The 25400-nt window shown below is 40.4% G+C and overlaps 1 protein-coding gene across 1 annotated transcript in view; it reads left to right on the top strand.

Moving 5' to 3' along the window:
• PLCL2 (phospholipase C like 2) overlaps positions 1–25400 on the top strand; it is a 176965-nt gene that overhangs the window by 145797 nt on the left and 5768 nt on the right. Inside the window, exon 5 of the mRNA XM_033132705.1 lies at positions 13859–13968. Coding sequence (XP_032988596.1) covers positions 13859–13968 — 110 coding nt within the window. The remainder of the gene's footprint in view (positions 1–13858; positions 13969–25400) is intronic.

Below are 25400 nucleotides of genomic sequence, written 5' to 3'. Positions count from 1 at the left end.
AATTTCTTTGGCCCGAATGAACTGGTACCTCATGTCTTACTTGGGTGGCAACGTCGCAGTAGAATCAAGGAGTCCTGCTTCTTGTCCCTCCCTCCTTGATAGCTGCCCCATAGTGTTATATTGGGTAAAGCCATGCTTTATTTGAGGCTCTTACAATGCTATTTCGTTGAAATCAGACTAGCAGATGGGACACTGACTAATAGAAAACATATAATTATTTTGTTAAACAACCAACTTCAAGGTAATGTGGACAACTACACTTGGCTCTAAAATATACAAATTTACGATAAAAATGTGTTGACATAGTATTTGGAAGACACTGGAAACATACAGGGAAATAGAATTTGTTCCTGAAAGAAGAACACAGTTCCACTTGTTATTCCCTCATTATTATTAGCCTGGTTTCTATTTCTGAAGCTGAAGATTGTTTTCACAGTGGGAATTCTTGTCACTAAGCAGCAGCAGCGAGTCAAGAACCCGCCTCTGCCTCCTTGGTCGCAGGGCCCGCCTGGTGGGCTACCAGGCGGTGCTCGGCTATGCAGGCCAGGACGCTGTGCTCCGGAAGAATAGTAGATCTCTTTGGGCCTACATCGGTCATTTTAAATCTTCCAAATGTTTACTTTGCAGATGTTCTTCACAAGACATGTTCACTAAAACTCTCATTATTTTCAGAAGGATGTAGGGCTTTTGTTTGTTTGTTTGTTTTTAACCTGTACTTCATCCATGGAAAAGACTTGTGTTTTGGCACTGGTAAGCCCTCTGTTTCAGTCCCGAATGCCCCAGATTAAGAAACAGAGGTTCTACAGAAGGCCACCTGGGTCTGCATCTTCCCACAGTGCTCACAGGGCCGTGCGTGGGGGCAGCCCTGAGTGGTGTCGGCTGAGGGAATGGCAGCAGCAGTGTCCTGTCCTATGTACGTGCTCAGAGAAGCTGCCTTGGGTATAGTTCTCTCAGACTTTCTGATCCTTTTGAGAATTATAAAGGCGGCTCTTAACAAGCATTTTGGAAAGCCTGCTGGTGAGGGCTGCTCCTAGGCACTGCGCCCGTGTAAATGAACAGTCCGCTTCCCAGAGTGGAGGGGCTGTCACTCTACAATATGGGCAGTGTAGACAGGCAGATGACAGACACATTGATATTTGGTAAGCGAAGAACATGCAGAACAAATCAGACACCTATTTTTGTGTAATTGCAGTGGGGTTAATAGTGTTATTAATAAGAGGCAGGAGGTAGAGCTAATAACCTCTGTAAGCTGACCAGAGGAATAGCCACAAGTGTCCAAAGCAATGGGAGGCACAGGCATCCTGAGGCCCAGCCTGCACCCTGAGATCGCAACCAAACTGTGCGGGCTGCTCGCTCGCCCCGCGTCCCGGGCTCTGTCTGGTAGAGAGTTGTCTGCTGAGGACAGGAGCTAAGCAGACGGCCTTTGTTTCCTCAGAGCCCAGCATTCTGGTCCCTTCACTTAGGACACCAAGGCTGGAAAAGATCAAGCGCAGGAAAGGATCAAGAACTCCCTGTCTTCCTGGTTATGTAACTTTCCATCGTAAGTGCTTCCAATTTCATAACAGGTGCAAGGGCAATCTGCTCTCTGCCCTGGGAGTATTTATTATCTTCTCCTTTTTCCATCTAGTCACTTAAGTGCAAACACAAGGTGGACTTCCTCAGTTTTTCAGAAATTTAAACTTGTCTGATTTATTTTTATTTTATTTTGTGAGATTAAATAATCTAACCGTAAATTACCAGTTGTTTGTAATTCTGCAGCCTTTCACATTATAATACCTTGTTTCCCCGAAAATCAGACCTAGCCAGACAATCAGCTCTAATGCATCTTTTGGAGCAAAAATTAATGTAAGACCTTATTTTACTATAAGACCTGGTCTTATAAAAGACCAGGTGTAATATAATATAATATAATATAATATAATATAATATAATATAATATAATATAATATAATATATAATACCGGGTCTTATATTAATTTTTGCTCCAAAAGACGCATTAGAGCTGATTGTCCGGCTAGGTCTTATTTTTGGGAAAACATGATATATGGTCCACATAGGCCTGCTAAATCTCCGATACGTAGTGTCTTTTTCCTAGTACAAAAACACTGACTTCATATTGTGCCTACAGAGTTTACTTTGGCTTTGACTTTTTTTAAAAAAGCACCAACTATTATGTATTCTCACATCATCATTTTAATGCTTTTGCCCCATTTGCTATACTAATGCTTCTAAGTGTGGCCATTGTTGTATTCCAGAACAAAATTATAAAGATTTCTTTATCAGTTGTCAGTGAACTGATAATGTAAGTACTGGTTCTCTTGCCCCAGTTTGTTCCCCATACTTCTAGAAATCTGTAGCTTTTTATGGAGTGTTCAGCATATTTAAGTAATGGGTTTTTTAAATGGGACTCAACACAGCATATAGTCACATGACCTGCAGATGGTGTGTGATCAATAAATGTTGGCTGACCGATTAGTGTTATTACTTCATGAATCAAGAATTACTTTCATTATCCAAAATGATGCAACCTTTTGTATTTCAATATTATGGATATTGGCTACGAATTACAGAAACAGAGAACTATTCTGAAAAATCCACATGTAAATCTTAGATAACAGTTCAGTTTTACCTCTTCAAGTAAATAGTCCTGATTATTTTATGTTAGAGTCCTTTATAATAAAAGTGAAAGTAGAAAACATAGAAGTTCAAGACAAAGAAAATAATTTGGCAATAAATATTTGTGTATGTGAACTGGGTCAGTCATTTACAGAAGAAGGGTCTTGACTGCCTTGTCCCCCACCCCCACCGCCCCCAACTTTCCTTTTTTCAGAATAGACAGAGTTGACGGGATCATAATTCTTAGGTTTTCTGAAATGCCCTTCTAATCGTGGCCCTCTAGCGCTGACCGGGCATGCTGTCCATCTTCATCATGGCTTTCTATCTCTCAGTCCCATCTGCTCGTCCTCCTATTCTCGTTTTCCTCACAGTGATCCCCAGAGCCTTCTTGCATGGATATCTTCTCGTACTTGCTAAGAATGGCCGTGTCTGGGCCCACCCCCGACCTTCTGAATCAGAATCCCTGGGGGAGAGGCAGACAATCTGCATTTTTAAAGATGCACCCCCACGCTTCTGTAGCACACTGAGGTTTGAGACCCACTCTCTAGTCTCCACGTGACTTCTCTATGAAGGCTGTCCCCATGATCCTCTTACAAGTTCCCCAAACCCTTTGCCACCTTACCATTCCCCACGCTCTCGCAGACAGAGGAGGCCACGAGGCCACGTGCCCTGAACATTCTCTAGAGTACTGCAACAACCTCCCAACTCCCTGCCTCCTCCACGGGAGCCTGTTCATCTGCAGTCACAGGTTCACACCTGCTCCTTGCCCATCTAGGGCGCTGCCCAGCACTGGCTAACACCCACTTCGCTCCCATGGTGGGAGCTCCAAATCTCTTCACCTCCCTCTAGCTCCTAACCCCACCAACCTCAAACTGTAATTAAAGAAACTGCTTTTCACCAGCTACTTTAAAACTCCCTCTGCTCTCTAGACAAAATGGCATGACTTACAGGAGAAGAAATACTGCTTTTAAGTTGCTCAATAAGATACAGACTTTTTCAGTGGGCTAATGTTTCTTTGCTAAAAATAATTTGGGAAATAGGGAGAAAGTTACTTAACAGCTACCCCAGACAAGTATTTTATACTCACCGTTGGTATAAACAACTGAAAAGACCTCCTGTTACATGTTAGAATAGATTTCCATGCTAATTTAATATCCAGGGATTAATGCAATTTGCATCCTAGATATATAATTAGATTTCCTTGTTATATAGGGGCTGACCCAGTTCAAATGCTTAATCTCATTCTCTCCCCCTCTATGTTCCCTTCGAACTGGGTCAGTGCCTATCCAGTGGACCTTACAATGTTCTACCTCACAGCATAATTATTTGATACACATAACCATATTATGAGCTCATATTAAGGGCTGGGACTCTTGTTCAGAAATACTGCATGGTAGTTGGCAAACCGTGGGGTCTTGGGCTCAGGCAAACCAATATTCACATCCTCCTTTCCAGTTTCCTCGGGAACATTCTATAGCCCCATCCACATTTTCTCTGTAACGTGTAAAGTACCTGCGAGCTGCTGCTTGCTTCTCTTCAGTGCCCCAACTGCTTGCTCTGAACTTTGTATGTCACAGGGGAGCAGTGAAAGGTGCAGTCATGCTGTATAGACCAAGGTGACCACCCTTTTATTTCCTTAAAAAATAAAATCACCATATGCTTCACATCAGTGGATTAGCGGAATGTTTACAATGATCAGTCTATAAGTTAATAATATAAAAACCTTTCTTAAAGAAACACATGTTATGCCGCAAATCAAATAATGAAATAAATAACAATGGAGCTGACAGTCTTGGTCACTTAAAAAAAACTTTCTAATTTTTTTTTAAACATTTTTTATTAGTTTCAGGTGCACAAAACAATGTAATAGTTAAGACATTTATCATTTATATCCCTCACACAGTGACAACCCTCCTCCCCCCACCCACTACCCCTCTGACATCGCACACAGCCATTGCATTTCCGCTATCTCTATTCCTAATGCTGTACTTCGCTTCTTGTAATTATATATGTGTGTGTGTATATATATATATATATATATATATATAGTTATATATATTTATAAAACTGTTATATATATATATATACATATATATATATATATATATATATATATATATATATATATATAATTGTAGTTGACATTCATTATTGTTCAGCTTCAGCTTCAGGTGTACAGTGCAGTGATCAGGCATCTACATCACCCCTGAGGTGGTCTCCCTAATAAGACAAGTGTCCATCGATACCCTACAAAATCTTTACAATATTATTGATTACATTCCCCAAATCGACTTTCCTATCCCTGTGTCAATCTTGTGGTTACTGACTGTGCTTTCTAATCCCCTCACCTTCCCCCTTGTCCCCACCCCTGCTCTCATCTAGCAACCCTCAGTTTTTCCTCTATGTGTCTTGAGACTGTTTCTGATTAGTTCATTCATTTATTCTTTTCTTTAGATTCCACATATAAGTGAGATCATGTGGTATTTGTCTTCCTCTGTCTGACTTATTTCACTTAGCATAATGTTCTCTAGGTCCATCCATATTGTTGCAAATGGTAAGATTTCTTTCTTCTTTATGGCTGCGTAATACTCCATTGTATAAATGTACCACAGTTTCTTAATCCAGTCGTCTACCGATGGGCATTTTGGTTGTTTCCATGTCTTGGCTATTGTGTATAGCGCTGCAATAAACATAGGGGTGCGTACATTTTTTTGAATTAGAGTTTTGAATTTTTCCGGATAGATACCTAGGAGTGGAATTGCTGGGTAATAAGGTAGTTCCATTTTCAGATTTTTTAGATATCTCCATACTAAAAATTTTCCATAGTGGCTGCACCAATCTACAATCCCACCAACAATGCACAAGCGTTCCCTTTTCTCCACATCCGCGCCAGCACTTATTGTTTGTTGATTTATTGATGACAGCCATTTTGACTGGGGGGAGATGGTATCTCATTGTGGTTTTTGTTTGCATTTCTCTAATGATTAGTGAGGTTGAGCATTTTTCAATATGTCTATTTGCCATCTGTATGTCCTTTTTAGAAAAATGTCTCTTCATGACCTCTGCCCGTTTTTTAATTGGATTGTTTGTTTTTTTGGAGTTGAATTGAGTTTTTTAATAAATTTGGGATATTAACCCCTTATCAAATATATCATTGGCAAACATCTTCTCCCATTCAGTAGGATCCCTTTTTGTTTTATTGATGGCTTCCTCTGCTGTGAAAAAACTTATTAGTTTGATGTAATCCCACATGTTTATTTTTTCTCTTACTTCCCTTGCTCGAGGGGATATATCAGTAAAAATCTTACTCCGGGTAATGTCTGTAAAGTTTCTTCCTATATTTTTTTCTAGGAATTTTATGGTTTCAGATCTTACATTTAAGTCTTTAATCCATTTTGAATTTATTCTTGTATGTGATGTAAGGTGGTGGTCCAGCTTCATATTTTTGCATGTGTCTGTCCATGTTTCCCAGCACCATTTATTGAATAGACTGTCTTTACCCCACCGTAAATTCTTGCTTCCATTGTCGTAGATTAAATGACCATCTAGGCATGGATTTATTTCTTGGCTCTCTATTCTGTTCCATTGATCTATGTGTCTGTTTTTATGCCAGTACCATGCTGTTTTGATTACTGTAGCCTTGTAGTATAATTTGATGTCAGGTATTGTTATACCTCCTACTTTGTTCTTATTTCTCAAGATTGCTGAGGCTATCCAGGGTCTTTTATGGTTCCATATACATTTTAGGATTATATGTTCTATTTCTGTGAAAAATGTCCTTGGTAGCTTGATAGGAATTGTGTTGAATCTGTATATTGCCTTAGGCAGTATGGACATTTTAACGATATTAATTCTTTCTATCCGTGAGCATGGTATGTGTTTCCATCTATTTGTATCTTCTTTAATTTCTCTCTTCAGTGTCTAATTATCTGAGTACAGATCTTTTACTTCTTTGGTTAAATTTATTCCCAGGTATTTTATAGTCGTTGAAGTAATTGTAAATGGGATTGTTTTCTTTATTTCTCATTCTGATATTTATTATTAGTATATACAAATGCAACTGATTTCTGAATATTAATTTTGTATCCTGCTACTTTACTAAACTCATTTATCAGTTCTAATAGTTTTTTGGTGGAGTGTTTAGGGTTCTCCATAAATGGTATCATCTCATCTGCATATAATGACAATTTTATTTCCTCCTTACCAATTTGGATGCGTTTTATTTCTTGTCTGATTGCCGTGGCTAGAACTTCCAGCACTGTGTTGAATAGAAGTGGAGAAAGTGGGCAACCTTGCCTTGTTCCTGATCTTAAGGGGAATGGTTTTAGTTTTTCCCCATTGAGTATGATGTTAGCTGTGGGTTTATCATACATGGCCTTTATTGAGATATGGTCCCTCTATTCCCACTTTCTTAAGACTTTTTATCATAAATGGCTGCTGGATTTTGTCAAATGCTTTTTCTGCATCTATTGATATGATCATATGATTTTTATTTTTCATTTTGTTAATGTGGTGTATCACGTTAATTGATTTGCGGATGTTGAACCACCCTTGAATACTAGGAATGAATCCCACTTGATCATGGTGAATGATCTTTTTAATGTATTGCTGAATTCTGTTTGCTAATATTTTGTTGAGGATTTTTATATCTACGTTCATTAGAGATATCGGCCTGTAGTTTTCTTTTTTTGTAGTGTCTTTGTCTGATTGGGGGATGGGGTTTAATGGCCTCATAAAAAGTGTTTGGGAGCCTTCTCTCCTTCTGGAATTTTTTGAAATAGCTTGAGGAGACTAGATGATAGTTCTTTTTTGAATGTTTTGTAAAATTCACCTGTAAAGCCATCTGGTCCAGGGCTTTTGTTTGTTGGGAGCTTGTCGATTACTGATTCAATTTCCCTGGTGGTAATCAGTCTATTCAGGCTTTCCATTTCTTCTTGAGTTAGCATTGGAAGGTGTATGCCTTTAGAAAAGTGTCCATTTCTTCCAGATTGTCTGATTTGTTGGCATATAGTTGCTCATAGTAATTTCTTAAAAATTTTTGTAATTCTGTGGTGTCTGGTGTTACTTCTCCTTTTTCATTTCTGATTTTATTAATTTGGGTCCTCTCTTTTTTTTTGATGAGTCTGGCAAAAGGTGTGTCAATTTTGTTTATCTTCTCTAAAACCACCTCTTGGATTTATTAATCTTTTGTATTGTTTTCCTGGTTTCCATTTCATTTATTTCCGCTCTGATCTTTATTATCTCCTTTCTTGTACTCCCTTTGTGCTTATTTTGCCGTTCTTTTTCTAGATCCCTTAAGTGTGAAGATAAACTGTTGATTAGTGATTTTTCTTGTTTCTTTAGGTAGGCCTGCATTGCTATGAATTTCCCTCTTAGGACTGCTTTCACTGCATCCCATAGATTTTGGGTCATGTTTTCATTTTTGTTTGTCTCGAGATATCTTTTGATTTCTTCCTAGACCTCATGGTTGACCCATTCATTATTTAGCCTCCATGAATTTGTGTGTCTTCCAGTTTTTTTCCTATAGTTTATTTCTAATTTCATAGCACTGTGGTCAGAGAAGACAATTGGTATGATTTCAATTTTCTTAAATTTATCAAGACTTGTTTTGTGGCCTAACATGTGGTCTATCTTGGAAAATGTTCCATATGCACTTGAGAAGAACATGTATTTGGCAGCTTTGGGATGAAATGCTCTGAAAATATCGATTAAATCCAAATGGTCCAATGTGTCATTTAAGGCCGTTATTTCTAAATTGACTTTCTATCTGAAAGACCTGTCCCTGGTTGTCAGAGGTGTGTTGAAGTCCCCTACTGTGATAGTGTTACTGTTGATCTCTGTCTTTATGTCAGTCAATATCTGTTTTATATATTTAGGTGCTCCTATGTTGGGTGCATAGATGTTTACTAGGGTTATGTCCTCTTGTTGGATCGATCCCTTTATTATTATATAGTGCCCATCTTTGTCTTTTAATATGTTTTTCATTTTAAAGTCTATTTTGTCAGATATAAGTATTGCAACTCCAGCTTTTTTCTCATTTCCATTTGTATGAAATATCTTACTCCAACCCTTCACTTTCAGCCTGTGTGTCTTTTGATCTGAGGTGAGTCTCTTGTATACAGCATATACAAGGGTCTTGCTTTCTTATCCACTCAGCCACCCTATGTCTTTTGATTGGAGCATTTAATCCATTTACATTTGAAGTGATTATTGATAGTTACATAATTATTGCCATTTTTTAAGTTTGTAGTTAGATTGTTTTCATCTTTCTTCTGTTTACAGAAGACCTTTTAATATTTCCTGCAATGCTGGCTTGGTGGTAATAAATTCCTTTTGCTTATTTTCTGAGAAGCTCTTTATCTTTCCTTCAATTTTAAATGATAGCCTTGCTGGATAAAGCAATATAGGTTGTAGGCCTTTGTTTTCCATCACTTTGAGTATCTCCTGCCACTCCCTCTTGGCCTGCAATGTTTCTGTAGAAGTCATTTGATAGTCTTATAGGAGTTCCGTTGTATGTAACCTGCTGTCTTTCTCTTGCTGCTTTTAGGATTCTCTCTTTGTCTTTAACCGTTGCCATTTTAACTATAATGTGTCTTGGTGTGGAGCTGTTTGTGATTATCCTGGTTGGCACTTTAAAATTTTTTATTTTATATTTTTAACATAACTTTTCCAGTTTCAACTTAATACCTTTTTGTGCTTGCTTTTAAAGAACTTTATTAACACATTCTGCAATTCCTTATAGACTTTTATTGGACTACTGATATTTTAAGAGAGGGAATGTAAGGTGGAATTGTCTAGTCTCACGTTTTAATGGACACGTAAAATGTGAACTTTTGGGATAGCTATACTTGTTTCTTTAAATGTTGCCCCTGTTTCTTCCTTATCAGTATCTTTTTTTTTTTTTTTTTTTTTTTTTTTAATCATCATCTGTGTTTCTTCCTTGAGTCCTCACTCCTTCTCAAAGCAGCCTATCTTTTTACTGCCTCTGGCCCTGGGTTCTTCTGAACTTTCTGGAAGCTGCTTTCCTAAAATCTGGGATAGTTGTTTGTCTAAGCTCAGTGTTCCCTTCCACTGTTCCATGCTTGCATTATCTGTAGGTTCTTCCTTGTGAGTTGGAACGAAGCCCAGTGCAGTGATTCCTGTCATTGCCTCATTACCTTACTGTTGATAAAATGTTCAGCAAGACAAGATACACAGTCTGCTTTTGGTGGAATGAGGCTTCCAAGCCAATATCTGGGTATTTGAAAAATCCCCCAGTAGTTGTATTACACCTTTGTGCCAATTTTGAAATTTGCAGTAAAAAAGCATCGTTATTACTTGCATCTGTCCAGGCAATTGTAGTGTGTAGTCCCACGTTAACATCGCTTCCGTTTCCCTTTCCAATGTCTTGTACTTGGTATGTATCTGGAAGACCATATACTGTATTTTGCCATGTGTAATGCACTCCCATGTATAATGGACACCCACGTTTTTGGCCCAAACTTTCAGGGAAAAAAATTCTTTCGTTTTATTTTTTTAATTCAAATTTTTATTTACTTTTAGGTACTTGTGGGTTTTTTTTTTTGTATTATAAAGGAATTTTAGCATTTATTTTTTTTTAACATATTATGGTACAAGAAATTTTATGTAACAAATAATTACAAAACACAAGAACAGATACAAGGTACAAGAAATTTTGTGTACCAGTAACAAATTTACGATATTTACGCATTATAGAAGGCCAAGAACTCTTCATTGTTGCAAGTCCGTTGTAAGTTCAACAAAACTGATTATTGTATTCCAGGGTATTATTTTGCATAGGGATATTGTTATTGATTTCTAGAGTTACACTGTTAACTCATAAGCATAAATAAAAGAATTAAAAACACGTATATAGATATGGAGTTAGTACGGCCCACGTATAATGTGCATCCTTATCTTTCCCTCACAAATTTGGGCCAAAGTGCGCATTGTACACTGCAAAATACAGTGGTTGTATGCCTTCTTATTCACAGAGATTTACTCTTCCACCCTGCTCCTCTTGTGTCTCTTCTCTTTCCCGTCTTCCAGTCATGAATTCCACCTGCCAAACCTCAGTGATACTTACAAGACTGCAGTGCTACCTGACCTCCAGAAATAGAAACATTATGAGTATTAATGATTCAGGTCCTAAAACCCAGATCTTGCTGCTGGAGTCCAGTATTAAATCTTAACAGAAAAGCCAGCATATCAGTGTCTTACTGTCAGAGCCTCACCTGGCCATGTTCTAAGAAGTAGGTCTGAGTCATTGCAGCCCATGCCAGGGAGACTCCCAGATTTAACCAGGAAGAAAAGTGTGTGTGTGTGTGTGTGTGTGTGTGTGTGTGTGTGTGTGTGTGTGTTTTAATGCTCTAGCAAAAAACCTGGGTTTTAAAACAAGATTGCAACCTATTCATGGTTATTTTGTTTGGTTGGTTGGTTTGGGGTTGTTTTTTTTTTCAGTGTGTTAAGCCAAGCACATCCAATGAAAGTCAGAACTAGATACAGGGAAGGTGGCTCACTGTCTGAGCTAGGTCAACAGTACTGGGGTTGAGGGGTTTAATTAGTCAAGTTGGAATGTTCTTAAGAGCCATCACTGATAAAGAGAAGTTGGAGAAAAGGAGAGTGTGCAATATGGTAGTTTCCTAGACAGTGTTATGAATTTTACAAATTGCTATTCGTTCCTGAAACCAAAGTTTCTTAATACTTATTAGCAAGACAGGAAGTAGGATCATATTTTTTATTAGGTGGGGAAAATAATAAAGAGAGGAAAGAAAAAAGATTAAATTGGTAGTTTACCATATTTATTACATGTGTATCAGCTTTTGCTTATGGTACATGTATACATACCAGTATGGTACATGTATATGTACCAATAATGTGGTACATATATACCATATTATTACATGTGTATCAGCTTTTGCTTACTGTTTAAAGCCACTAAGGAATAAAGTTGCTGTCAATTGCTGTTCAAGAGTTGCTTTGAGATGGTGTTGCATAGAAATGGAGTTAGAAATTGGAATGCCCAGCTGAACAGGAAAAGTATATGAAAGAACACAGGAAATGTGTTGTAAAAATTACGACCACTCCACATGATTTGTAATAGCAAAAGATTTAAAACAACCCAATGTCCATCAGTAGGGGACTAGGTAAAAAAATGCTGTTCCATCCCCACAACAGAGGCTTGGAGCTGTTAAAAAGAAAGTGAGGATGAGCTCTATACACCCACATGGAGTGCTCTCCAGTATGTAGTTACGTGACAAAAAAAGAACAAAAACGAAGTACAGAACAGTGGAGATAGTACGCTACTTTTTGTGCAAGGAAAGGAGGATTATGAATATATGTACACATTTGTTTATATTTTCAAGGAGAAACAATACAATAGAAAGATAAATAAACTAATAAAAATATATAGGGGGAGGGAGGGACCAGGGTAGGGGAGACCAGGAAGGATGCAAGACTTACCTGAATACACCTAGATATATAGTTTGACTTTGTACTCATGTCAAGTTTTCAGATAATTATAACACAATTACATTCAAAAAAGCACTCTCTCTCCATACACACACAAAATGAAAAAAAAAAGACACAAATGAACCTAACTATACTTTGTTAGTGACATAACCACAAAGAAAAACAATTATTCTGACTGATTTTAGAACACAATATTTTTATTGTACATTCTCAGTAAGATATGTGTCGTGGTCGCTCCCTCACAGGTTGGGCAAGAATTCATGAGGCAAAAGGAATAGAAGTTAGAAAGTTTAAGAAGAGAAACGCCAGTAAAGGAGTTGCTGGGGACAGAATCTGGAGTGGACAGCTGCACTGAGTGTCTTGTTTACTGGGGTTTTATATTCTCTAACCAGGATGTAAACTGCTTCAGCCTGTAGTAGAATCTTCTATTGTGTTCAGCTTTGTCCGTTGGGGTGGGGGAAGGTGTGGTTAGACTTGTTATCGCAACCTTTGAAGATGTTGTGTAAAGTGAAGTTGGAGCCACCCTCCCTCCCCCAGTCGTTCCTGCTTACCCATACCCGTCTTACCAGTACACTCCAGGACACACACAAAAAGCAGAGGGAATATAAGTTGGGTTTAGCAGCCTTACTATTAACAGTTATGTTGATGTGAGTGGGAATTAAGATTTTCCACCTAATAGATAAGAAATCAGCAAACAATATTTTTAAATTATGTAAAAATTCTGTACACTTAAATTTGACGTATTAGCAAGATCTTAGTCTTCCCTTGAAAACCAAAAAGTGTCTGAGATGTGTCTAATGAAAAGGCCTAGAAAGCAATAAACATTCCGTAACAGTGAGAATTCCTAGCACACAGGTTGTGGCCTTTCAATATCATTCCCCTCTAACGGAACCCAGAGGGCCTTGGAGAAATGCTTGGTTCTAGGCCTGAGATGGGAAATGTGCTTGGTAGGCTAGAACACCTTGTGCAAGAAAGCAAGGAACATAACAAAGGCTAATTGGTCATTTCAAAAGGACTGAGAAACCTGTCTGAAGGATTCCCATTGGCCGGAGATGGGATAATTGACTGCAATTGAGTATGTAAGAAATTCATGAATTATAATGTTACTAAACTAGTAATATGACAGTCATATCACTCCAGCATTATTGTACTGTTACTGCATGAGGACCTTCTTAGCCACTCTTTTGAATGACAGTAGGGAATAATAATATCATTATGTAAATTATAGTAAAGAGTCATAGTAGAAATGCCAAGTTAGAATTCATGGTCTTCCTCCCTATCCTCTCCCCTTTGCAATAGGTGTGGCATCTGACCTGACATTGGCTCTTACTGTGACAGGAAATACATTACATTATTTTAATCTCCAGTTGCTAACATTGTGTCCTCAGCAGAGCTGAAATCTGCCTTCTGAGATTCCCAAGACCTGGGTTCTAGTCCCAGCTCTTCTCCTGCTCCCTCCACAGTCATCAGTGTCTGAACCTGGCTGAGCCTCAGATTCCTCACCTCTAAAATAAGGAGGAGAATGCTCCCGTGTGCCTTCTTTGCCCATCAAATCCATGAGGAAAGACCGCTGACCTCTAAGAGGCCTTCTGCCTTGATGCCCTGAATTTTCACTGTTTCTCCCCGTCATTACATTCTGAAATAGGCACGTTCACAAAATTCCACTGGAGGTTGGACTCATTTAGCATATCCCTAGAACAATAAATGGTGCTGCTTCATCACCACAGGTTGGACAGAAAAGTAATCTATGTTGTGTTTTTATTTCTTTCAGCCATGGAATTCCATGAACACTTGCACAGCATAGGCACTAAGGAAGGTTTGAAGGAACGAAAACTACAGAAAGCAGTGGAGAGCTTTACCTGGAACATTACCATCTTAAAGGTACCTTGCGAGTTGTTTCTAGGGCTCGGGGCTTTGCAGTCTTTTCCAGCATATTTCTTTCTGTCAGTACGTATAACATTTCCTGCCTTGTACATATCGGCCACTGGAGGCTGTACATGGTCACAGAAATCCGGTGCTCGCTGTCCTCCAGAGAGAGTGGGCAGGCACACTAGCTGGGCGAAGGTGGGGACTTGAATGCTTGGCACTTTAATGGTTGGGGACTTTCATTGTGGATTCTGGTAGGAAGGGAAAGAACCTCACATTTCATCCTGGAAACATTGTAAAGTTCGTAAATGCCAGTTGCTATATGTGAAATAGAAAACAGTGAGTACAGAGGAATGATTGGAAATTGAAAGGTTCTGGTTACTCAAATTTCATTTAACACTTTAAATTATAATCACAGCCTTAATATTAATAGAACCTTAGAAAAACATAGGAAACAATTATGTGAGGCATAGTCAAAAAAAAAAAAAGTATGTAAAGGAATTGCCATTTGAAAGAAATGTTCCTTCACGGGAAAAGCCATCTCTGTTACTTCCTTCTGTCAACATAAGAACGGCCAAACCTATAGACAATTTTTAAAAGAGTTTATTTGAGCCAAACTGATGATGTGTGTTGGGAAGCAAGACCTCAGATACTCCCAGGAGAGTGTCATAACTTCTTTGATGCATTTGGAATTAAGGAGGGGACATAAGGAAGATTACATGGAGATGGGAGCAAGCAAGACGGGGATTGGATTACAGGATAGGTAACAAGATTCTGTGCTCTCTTGAGGGTGATGAAGGCTTATTTTAAAGGTGTGTTAACCTAGAAGCCACAGAAACTACTACAGGGCTTGTTTAAAACAAAGATAAACCTTTTACTAAAAAATTATATGCCTGAGGCATGACTACCCACCATGACCTGTCCAGTTAGGAATTTAGAATCACATCACCCTGTGAGGTTACTTTCCTTGGGACTCCTTTTTTCCCTCCCTCCTTCCCTCTCTCCCTTCCTTCCTTCCTTTCTTTCTCTTTCTTTTTCTTTCCTTCCCTTTTATTCTCTTTTCTCTCACGCGCGCATGTGCTCGCTCTCTCTCTCTCTCTCTCTCTCTAGTTCTCTCTCTCCCTCTCCCTCTCCCTTCCTCCCTCCCTCCCTCCGTCTCTCCTTCCTTTCCTTCCCTCTGTCTTTCAGCATGACTATTTTAAAAAACTTAACTTTCACTAGAAAAGTAATAGATTTTCATTGCAGAAAATGTCAAAATAGCATAACCAAAGGTAAACAATAGTCCCACCACCCAGAGACAATGACTGTTGGCCCTTTGCTGTACTTTCTCCCGGTCTTTTTCTCTATGCTGTGTATAATATGACATGATTTTTTAAGTAATGCTGTGCATGCACCTTGAAACTTTTTTGAGTCTTATCTCAATGGTATTTACTTTTCTTCACCATCAGGGTTTGAGAACTTGACTAATGATGACACAGAAAAACACCATTTCACTCTGCTCTTGGATAGCAAAATGTAAAATTACTGTCGGGTATTTACCCTCCAAACTTTCTGCTAGGTTGAATTCAAAACTGTAAAGACAGTATGACAGCTGCCGGTTTTAATCTGCCCCTCCCGTTCAAGTTAAAAGATCCATCTCTGCAGCTGACAACCATTTTCTGATTTGATTTAATAAAAGTTGCCCCTCTAAAGCTAGCCAACTTGCATTTGCTCACGTGACACCCCTACTCATTTTTATAATTAAAATCATTGTCTTCTTCAAACACTTCGCTTCCTATCCATGTACTTTTTAAAAATCTCTAGATCTTTTGCTTAGCATTTAACTCTGATTGTAGTTCAGTAAACAGCAGAAATAAGACTTTACAATGAAATGGAATTTGGTTTTACAACTTGCTGACTCACTCCCACCAGAGCTGGGGGTACACTGCAAATTTCCTGCAAACCGCAGGAAAAAATAGCAGAGTCGTTTATAGCCCTGCGATAGGAATAAATCCTCATTTGGCTTTTATTTTATTACAGGCAAAAATAGAATTAAGGACCAAACTTCCATCCGTCAGCCATCTTTGCTACTCATTTGTGGTCTGACAGCCAGCAATCTGGGCATCACCTGGGAGCTTGTTCAACATGCAGATTCTCAGGCTCTCCCCTAGACCCACTGAATCATAGGTTGTGTGTTTACAAGATCCCAGGGCTTTCTTGTGTTCATTAAAGTTTGAGAAGCACTGGGAAAAGAGCCACCAAAAATGGGAGCCTGGCTCACACATTAATGAAAAACAGCTGACCAAAAGTAATGTACCAGATTTTAGAAATAAGTAATTGAACCAATAGCTATTCTGAGGAAACATATTTCCTTTTGACTTGTCGACGTAAGCAATGTCCAAACCTAGAGAGAATTTTTATGTGAGTTTATTTGAGCCAAACTGACAAGAATGACAGGAAGCAAGATCTCAAATGCTCTGGAGAATGACAGTTTTGCAGTTTCTTTTATACCTTTGGGATTAAGGAGGGAATGTAAGGAAGATTACAGGACGGGTGGAAAATGCAAGGCACAGGATTCTTAACCAAACTGTGTGCTCCTTTGAGGGTAGTTACACCTTTAGGGGTCTGGAAAAGAGGACTTCTGGTGTTTCAAAGGTGTGGTAACCTGGATGCACAAGAACAATAAACAGGGTTGGCTTAAACCTTTAAGGTATAGGATTGGGGTGTGACTGCCCACCGCAACCTGACCTGCCCAGTTAGGAATTTATGATCAGATCACTCTGTGAGGTTACTTTTGGTCACTGAAGTTGTACGTATCCCCTTTTTCGTCCATAATCGTTATGTCCAGGAGAGAGAATAAACATCTCAGACTTACATTCATATGGAAACAAATGTATAGAATAGGGTAATAGATCGTTTTAAAATTTCCAGGATAATGTTTGCTATGGATGGTATCTGAGTATGATAGAACCTAAGCGAGGGATGGGAACGAACTGGAGAGATCTGTGTGCATGCCTGTACAATGGAAGGGTTTCTTTCTCTTTTTTTCTTTTTCTTCTCGTGTATCTCACAGGCTTAAACTTTCTTTAGAAGAATCGGCGCTCCTGGAGTCTTGGACCTGCGTTTGGGTCTGAGTTGAGCTATTAATCTTTTCCTGGCAAGAATTCCTCTCATTGCTTGTTCTTTGTGCTGAGCGTGGAGAGGTGGCTGCCCTCCATCCAGGCTGTGGTGTGCTGTAGGCAGCAAGTGGGCACAGAGACTCCCAGGAAGGTTCCAGATGATGCTGGATATGGAGGGGGAGGAGACGAGGGACAGGAAGGCCTGCTGAGGGAGCTTGAGGCCAGGCGTAGGAATATCCTGGGGTGCTTAAAAATGCAGTCGTCTGAGCCCCATCTCACACCTCCTGGACCAGAATCTTCTGGGGTGGAACACAGGGAATCTGCTTATTTAACAGATTCTTTGGGGGATTCTGAGGTATCCTAAAAAAATCAAGCACTACCACTCTAGAATCAAATCAAAAGTATCTTTCCTTATGTATCACCCCACTCATTGGAACAATAAAAGAGGCAGGGTAACCAATCATCCCAGGACGTAGGACTTTCAGGGTGAAAACTGCGACAGTCCCTGGCAAACCGGGATGGTCGGTCACCCTGAGAGGAGGCCCCCTGCCATAAACTCCTTTCATCTAAGAATGGCCACTCTCGTTTTTATGAATCTTGTTTCATTCAGTTTTTTAACTTTAAGAATTGCTTTAAAATACAGAAATGAACAAAGAAGAAACGGCAGCCATGATTACCACACCCAAAATCCCCACTCTTAACATCTTGGCATGTTCTCTTCCCATCATTTTTATCTATGAAGAAAAGTCATGCGTTTGTTTTTGTAAATGCATCTTCATTATGAAGAAGTTTTTATTTTAATATGGAAAAGATAAAAGTTTTAAAATGACCTCAGATCCTCCCTCTGAGAAATAATTATTATTAAATGTAGCTGACTTACACCAGGACCCTTTTTGTGTATGTGCATATGGATGGATGGATGGATGGATGGAGATGCATTTCATTAATTCTGAGTCATACTTTTTTCCATAGTTTTGACATCTTTGAAATTGATACGTACCATACTAGTATAGTCCATGGCGTCTTTTCATTGTATGCTAGTTAAATTGGCAGTGATGGTCTCTCTTAGTGGTATATAAAATAGTGGCACATCTCACAAGCACTGGTGTCTCAGATATTATAAAATAAGGTACGTCAATAGAAAAATTCTACCATAATTGCTCTTTTTAATTTTTTTAAAAAGGTACTAAGTTTTGCTTAATTTAACAGAAGTAAACCATACAGAAGCTAAATGAATTGCTGGACACTTTTTACTGTGAGAGGTATTTATTTCCTATAAATCCCTCTAAGGTTAAGAAAAGAGATTATGAAAAATGGGAAAAACTCACCTTGTTGGGTTTTTTTTTTAAAGCTGCGCATTTCAGTTATAAGCTTTGTTGGTTGACCTCCTGCTATGAAAGATGAGACTATTAACACTCTCTAATATATCTAGGTAGGCAGTTAGGAATAGCGCTATTTTTCCATTGTCCATGTTTAAATATGCCCATGTGGTTCCAAGACTAATTCCCATGTTGCTTGGTATAAGTTCAATATTTAAATTGGTTTACTGTTACCACCAGTCCAAGAAGTCAGCCATGCTTTTCTGTAGCTTCAGGGAATGGCAGAGAGAAGAGAGAAATCTCAGCTGGGGTCACAGACAGCCTTTGGATACTTGGACCCTGCTTGCTCAGTTTGCAAATCTCCTGTTCTAGGATTTCTGCTGCATCTTTGGGGAGAGGGTGTAATCCATTCCCACAGGCACCTGATTGCCTCTTTAATTCAGAAGCCAGTTCTTAAGACCTCATTCCCATTAGACAGCATCATTCTCTTTTTTGTGGTCAGCTTTATTGAAGCATAGGTTATATAAAATGAAATTCACCAAGTTGAACTACACAATTCATTGAAAATTTGACAAAGGTATAGAGTCAGGCCACCCCACCATAATAATGATAGACCCTTCCGATCACCCTCAAAAATTGCCCTGTGCCGCTTTGTAGTGGACAAGCCCGCCTCGTCAGCCACTGACCTGATGCCTGTCTCTGTAGTTGCACCTGGTCCAGAATGTCACATAAATGGAATTCTGGAGTACGCAGTCTTTGTACCTGGCATCTTCCGTGGAGCAGACTGCTTGTGAAATGCGTCCCACCCTCTGTCCCGTCATCTCGCCCACCCCATCAAATAGCAGTAAAACGAAGACACTCAGTTCTCTTCTCCCCCATTTGGTTGGCTGTTAGAATTTTCAGGATGTTTATGTTTATTCACAGGATGTGAATTCTGTGACTTTTAGAAGTTTATTGAATTATATTATACCCTTTTCTTTGGTTGCTGCTTATGGTTTTTTGTTTGTTTTTTGCTAATTTTACTTGTTTTGTTCATTTCGTCGGGCATGTGGAAATTCTGTGATGCATTTTCAATCCACCAGCTTAATCAAGATGTTCTTCTCCCTTGATTTTCCATTTGCTAAAATAGTCACTGCACTGGTGATAATTTTCCGTTTCTATTTAGTACCATTCCTAAAATGGTAGCATCTCATAGTAGATGTATAGAATTTGTCTGTAATTTCACCTCTACCCACTGGTTACAGCAATAGCCTCAAGCACCGTGGAATTATTCTAGTTCCTGTTCTCCGACACCCCTTCACATACCTGGGGAACTATCGTGCCTTCCCTCAGACTTCCCTGACTCAGGTCAGACCTGCTCAGTCCCTTCTGCAGATGCTAGAATGAGGTGGCTTCTGGTCCCTGAGCCTTTTGAAGGCTCTAGTGTATCAGTGTCCTTTATAAGATGGAGTGACCAGAATTATCCCCATACCTCAGAAACAGGATGGGCTCCTCTCAGAGGGAGACTTGTCGGTATGACTTTGCTCGTAGTCTGGAAATTCTCTTGCTGTTAATATAGACCAAAATGATGTTGGATTTTATAGCACCTGGGTTCATATCATGGACTTAATGCAAGATGGTTTCCAGATGAATTGCTACCAAGCTAGCTCTCTGCATCCTGTGTCACTCCACCCTCAGAAATAAGACTACGAACGAAGCCCTGAAAGTAATTAGAGGTTTGTTCTCTTTGGGAACACAAGACTTCTGCCAAAGATAAATAAGCCAGACAGATTTTGCACCTGGTAAGACACTTAACCTTGATTTTATTTATTTTTACCTGAGGTACGGTGCTTACCTTAAAGACCTGAAGACTACCATTTGATTCCTCTCCAAAAATTACATTGGTACTCTGTGTGTAACTCCTTTTCTTTATAGATGCTAATGTCCTTTAGTTATTTTATGTATCATAGGTGACGTATTCTGTTGCCTGTTTTTCTGAAAAGCTGTCATTGCCTGAAAGCAGTTTATTCAGTGTGTGAAAACGCCTCAGATGGCTCAGAAAATCAAACTGCAATAGTGTTTGTCGTTAGGCAGCCGTACTTCCTGGTCCATGTGAAACACAGTGAAACTTCAGACATTTGGATCCCACGACAGTGGAATTTGTGATTACTCAGCTAACGTCTGATGACGCAAACTTGTACTGAAAAGATGACCGAGATGAAGGAAGTGCTTGTGTGCATGCCTGCGCCGTTTTTACCAGCGTTTGCGGGAGGCTTGACGCTCATGGTCCTGGCTCTGCTCCCCTCTCAGTCTCTGCTCCCCACTTCCTCTGTGCGGCTGGGCCACACTCTCCTCCTCTCTGACCCTCTCTGGGCCCTCTGCCTGGAACCCATGCTTGACTCCTACCTTCTGTGATTAGGTCGTGGCTCACTTCCACTGTTTGGACACTCCAGGGGCTGCTCCTGAAACCCCCACCCCACTTCTGCCACCAGAACCACCATCTCTGTGCCAGGAGAGGCCCGTCTCACACTGCAGGGCTGGCACTCACGGCCAGGGTGACAACTAGTCCTTCCTATGGGCAGGTCTGTGACACGGCAGGTATAGTCCCAGTCGGAACTTAGAAAGCTTTGTCGTATGGAAACCACACTATTGGACAGCGGGGAGGCCCCAAAAGCACCATTTGGTGGAGTCCTGGAGTCCGTGTGGAAGGCGGTGATCCCCACAGCCTTGGCCCGCAGAAAGCCTCCCCTGCGCTTCTGCCACGGCCGGCTCAGACCCCACACCTGCTCCTCGGTGCTGCCCGGGAGACCCCCACTCTCCATCCCTGTGACTGAAACATACAATGGCCTCTGAGGAGAAAGGGGTTCGTGCTGAATTTAAGTTAAATTGAATCTTATATTTAAAATTTTGAATGATTTACTTTTGCACAAACCTTTGAACACAACCACTGTTAAATTGGGGAATAACTGTGGTGAAATAGATGTGATGAAATAGCCAAAATATTGGCAAAGAAAGCGGGGGAGGGTAGAGAATCCAGGCAGGAGGATGATCTTTGGATCGGCCCCACCATCCGTTCAGAATCAAGACAGTGGGTCCTATAACTGGACGTCTCTTCGGATTAAGAGAAAAACCAAGGGTTAGGAGCCATGTTCACTGCTCTTTTCACACTCGCACAGAACCCTCATCCACCTGCTCAGCACCCCTGAACCCTTTGGGGCGGAAGGCAGGGGAGAGGCAAGGTAGTATTTCATAAGCATTCAGTGAGCGGTTTCTTTACAACTCATATTCCACTCCCTTCAAACATGTGAACGAACAAAAGGGGAAGCCAAAAGGATAGAAAAAATCATGTCCAGGACAAAAGCACATGCCACCATTCCCCGTTGCTCTGGCTTTGGGTGCTGAGGAGCAGGGGATCTTTTTTGAAGTGTAAGGTTTATTGAGACTTCAGTGGGAACAAGGCCTGACCGCGCTTTGCCAGCCACACAAGACCACTGGAGGGGGAGCTGTCAGAGTGTAATGAGTGGCAATTTAGAATCAGTAGTCGAGATTCCCATAGGCCCTTTATTCTGTTGTTCACTCATTCCTCATTCAACAAATGCGAATTGGAAATCTATATTTCTGTTCCTGTATTCAATTACAGGAAGAGTGAGTTGTCTGCATAGTCGGTGATACGTTGAGTGCGTTAAAAATGTGGTGGGCGTTCCACTTTGCTTGCTTGCTTTCAAGTGTCACCTGTAAGAAAACAAAACACACAGAAAGTTGTGTTTGTTTAAGTGTCATTTGCTTAGACTCTGCCTTGGGCAAGGCCTTTAATCTATCTAAAGTCAGTTTCCTCATCTGTAAAATGTGGATAGTAATCACACCTCTCTCTCAGAATTAAGAAACTTTCATGACATAGTCTTTGTAAAGGGCTTAAATACAGTGCCTGGCCGCACAGTAGTCAATAAATAGTAACTATTGTTGCCAGAAGGCTTTGCTGATATACATTCCTACACATCTAACTTTTTGACATATTTGTAGCCTCTGTGGTTTCAAATTTAGGACCGCAATTACATTTGCAGCCCTTCTGTGCCAATTTGAATTGTGCTTGTAAGAAATACAACGTATTTAATAGTTTCCATAGCACTCTGAAAGAGGCTTGTGCATTTGCCCTGTGAGTTTGAATACTTGTTAAATACAAGCTTGAAATGTATTCAGTTTCTATGAGTCTCGTATCACCCAAAGCAGTTGACTAACCACAAAATATTTACTAAAAGGGACTAAGTCTGTGACCACCTACTATTAACATTCTAGATAAAGCCTTTTGCTTCCTGGGCATGAGATGTATTAGGGTTTTGCAGGTTTGATTCTCTGGGTTTGGTTGCAGAAGACACTAAGGTGAGAGACAGCGGAGGAATCCTAGACCATGTGCCGTCATCTCAGAGTGACGCTGAGGGGACCTGAGGCCCCTTAGTGACTTTCAGGGTGACAGGACAGATAAGGACACTTACATGTCAAATTGCTAAGCAAGGGTCCAGCATGTGGGGTGGTGTTAGGCTTACTCAGGGTGGCATTCTGTCTTCCTGCTGGGCCGTGGTGCTCTCCAGGTGTCTCCCCCCATTTCTTTATCCCAGAGTCAGTCTCATCTCTTAGGGGAGCAGAAACTATCGGTAAAGATGCCTAAAATCTGCCGTGGTCCTCTCCATGCTCCTGAGTGGATAAGGAAGCAAGAAGGAGGCAGCCTAATCCATGCCATCCAGGTGAACCTTCTTGGGTTGGGGCTTTGGACCCCAGAATAACCCCAAAGTCAGTGTGGGCCCCAGACATGCTAAGGTCAAACCAGACACTGATAACATACATTCCTATTTGCATTACAACAAAAGATAGTTGACTACTTTTGTGCCTTCTTCAGACTCCTCAATGGTATGAGTGTATTCTTCTTTCTCTTCCCTCCCACTGCATGACATTTGGGAAACAAGTGTTTGTTGGTCCCCAGGGAAGGGCAAGTGGCCACCTCTGCTCTCCCTAGCTGTTGGCCATGCAGCCATGGCACAGGTGGATGGCAGAAACTGGGGTCTTTGTGGCCTCACTGGATCGCTCACCTCAGAAGTAAGGCAACTCCAGTTTTCTCTAACAGTTTGACAAAAAGGCCTTGAAAAATTAACTAAAATGTAGAGTCCCTATTGTTTTAGTTCTAGGTCTAAATAAAAGCACTGAATTGTGATTGTTAGTTTTGGATTCAAAAGCTGTGTAGCACACCAACAGATGTGTCTTGAAACATTTTTAATATGTTAAAAACTAGGACCTCTTTTGTGGTCAGACAGGAAGTTTGGCGATTGGCCAAGTATTGTGTATGGTTAGGGCGCCAGCTCTGGCGTTTGGCATCTGCCATCATTCCTTTCCTGGCTGCTCCAGGCGTCTGGCATCTGGCATTTGGCATCTACCATCATTCCTTTCCTGGCTGATCCAATCCCAGGTAAGCCACAGGCAGAGCCAGAAGGAACACAGTCATGCCAGACTCAGCAAGAGCCGCTGGGATCCAGCCGGGCTCTCAGCTATGTCTTTTAAAGATTATTTTCTGAAACTACCTGAGAACCTTAAATATTTTGACCTAAGGTTGTTATAAATCTTTCTAGATGAAAACTAAATAGAATAAATTATAAAATTCACGATGGAATATGTGAACCCAAATAGGTTTTGAGTTTCTCAACTAAAAACACTACAAAGCCAGTGTCATAGGAGTCTTCCACACCAGAAGGCCCCATGTCCACGTGTGACAGTGCTTTAAATAGCCTTTGCTCTTTTGAAGCAACGCGATGTGAACATATTACCTCTTTCAGAAATGTTCTTTACTCACATTAGATGCCATAATTCTGAGACATATCAGACATATAGTTTTAAATGCATAAAATGAAACAAAAATGATGTCTATGAAGTTCCCCAGACCCACGTCTATCTAGCTCCTGTAGAGGTCCTTTGTGCCTCACCTAGATAGTGGCCAAAGGCCTGGTCTGTTCAAGGTGCCATAATGCCTTGTCTGAACTTGAGCAACATGAACTTCAACAGATAAAGAACTCTCTTACTACATTCATTATCCTACACCATCTGGGGATTTTTGTTGTTATGTACCCTGTCATCCTGTGGTAGGTCTATATATGCTGACGTGGAAAGATTACCAAGACATGGTTTTTGGTGGGGGAAAAAAAAAAGGAAACTGAAACATAATATAGTTTGCTTGATTCCACTGATGTAAAAATAAAATAAAATACCTAATGTAATATATATAAATGCAGAGGAAAAGGTAAACCACCTTGTTTGGGAGGCAGCTGTGAAGGTTAAAGAGACTTACACATTTTACTCTAATTATATTCATTCAACATGTTTACTGAGCCCACGATGCGTGCCTAGTGCTGTTCTCGGCCTGAGAGCTCAGCAGTGACCTGCAGACATAAAAGTCCCTGCCCTCGTGGAACTCACATGTAGTGTGTGAGACAGACAATAAACAAGGCAGTGGAGTATGTCCGATGGTAATAAGTGTTATGGAGAAAGCAAGGCAGGGAAGGGCTAAGGAGACTTGTGAGCAGGAGGTGGGAATTCTAATTTTAGAAAGGTTCTCAGGGAGAGAGGATCACTGAGATGGGAGCTGAGAGAGTAAGCTGTGTGCATTCCTGAGCAAGAGCCTTCCCTGCACAGGGAATGATGAGGGCACAGACCTTGAGATTGGGCCAAAGAGGACCTGCTGTGCTGGAGGAATATTTTAGCGTACCAGAGGCTGTGCGAACAGGGCAATGAGGGCATGAGCACAGCTCTGGGGCAGGTCATATAGGGCTGTGGGAAAGGACTTTGACTCCCATTCAGAGTTATATGAGGAGCCATAGAGGGGGAGGCTTGTTCTGACTATGTTTTAATTGGATCTCTCTGGCTGTCATTGAGAAGGGAAAAGCAGGACAACCAGTTGGAAAGGCACTGTCATAAACCCAGAGAAAAGTGACGGTGGCTTAGGATGCACTGGTGGCATTGAAGGTGGTAAGAAGTGGTGAGAACGTGTGTGTGTGTGTGTGTGTGTGTGTGT

The sequence above is a fragment of the Rhinolophus ferrumequinum genome, chromosome 17 (genome assembly GCF_004115265.2).
Source record: "Rhinolophus ferrumequinum isolate MPI-CBG mRhiFer1 chromosome 17, mRhiFer1_v1.p, whole genome shotgun sequence".
Lineage (NCBI taxonomy): Eukaryota > Metazoa > Chordata > Mammalia > Chiroptera > Rhinolophidae > Rhinolophus > Rhinolophus ferrumequinum.
The sequence above is the reverse complement of the archived record's forward strand: the minus strand, read 5'-3'. Positions and strand labels throughout refer to the sequence as shown.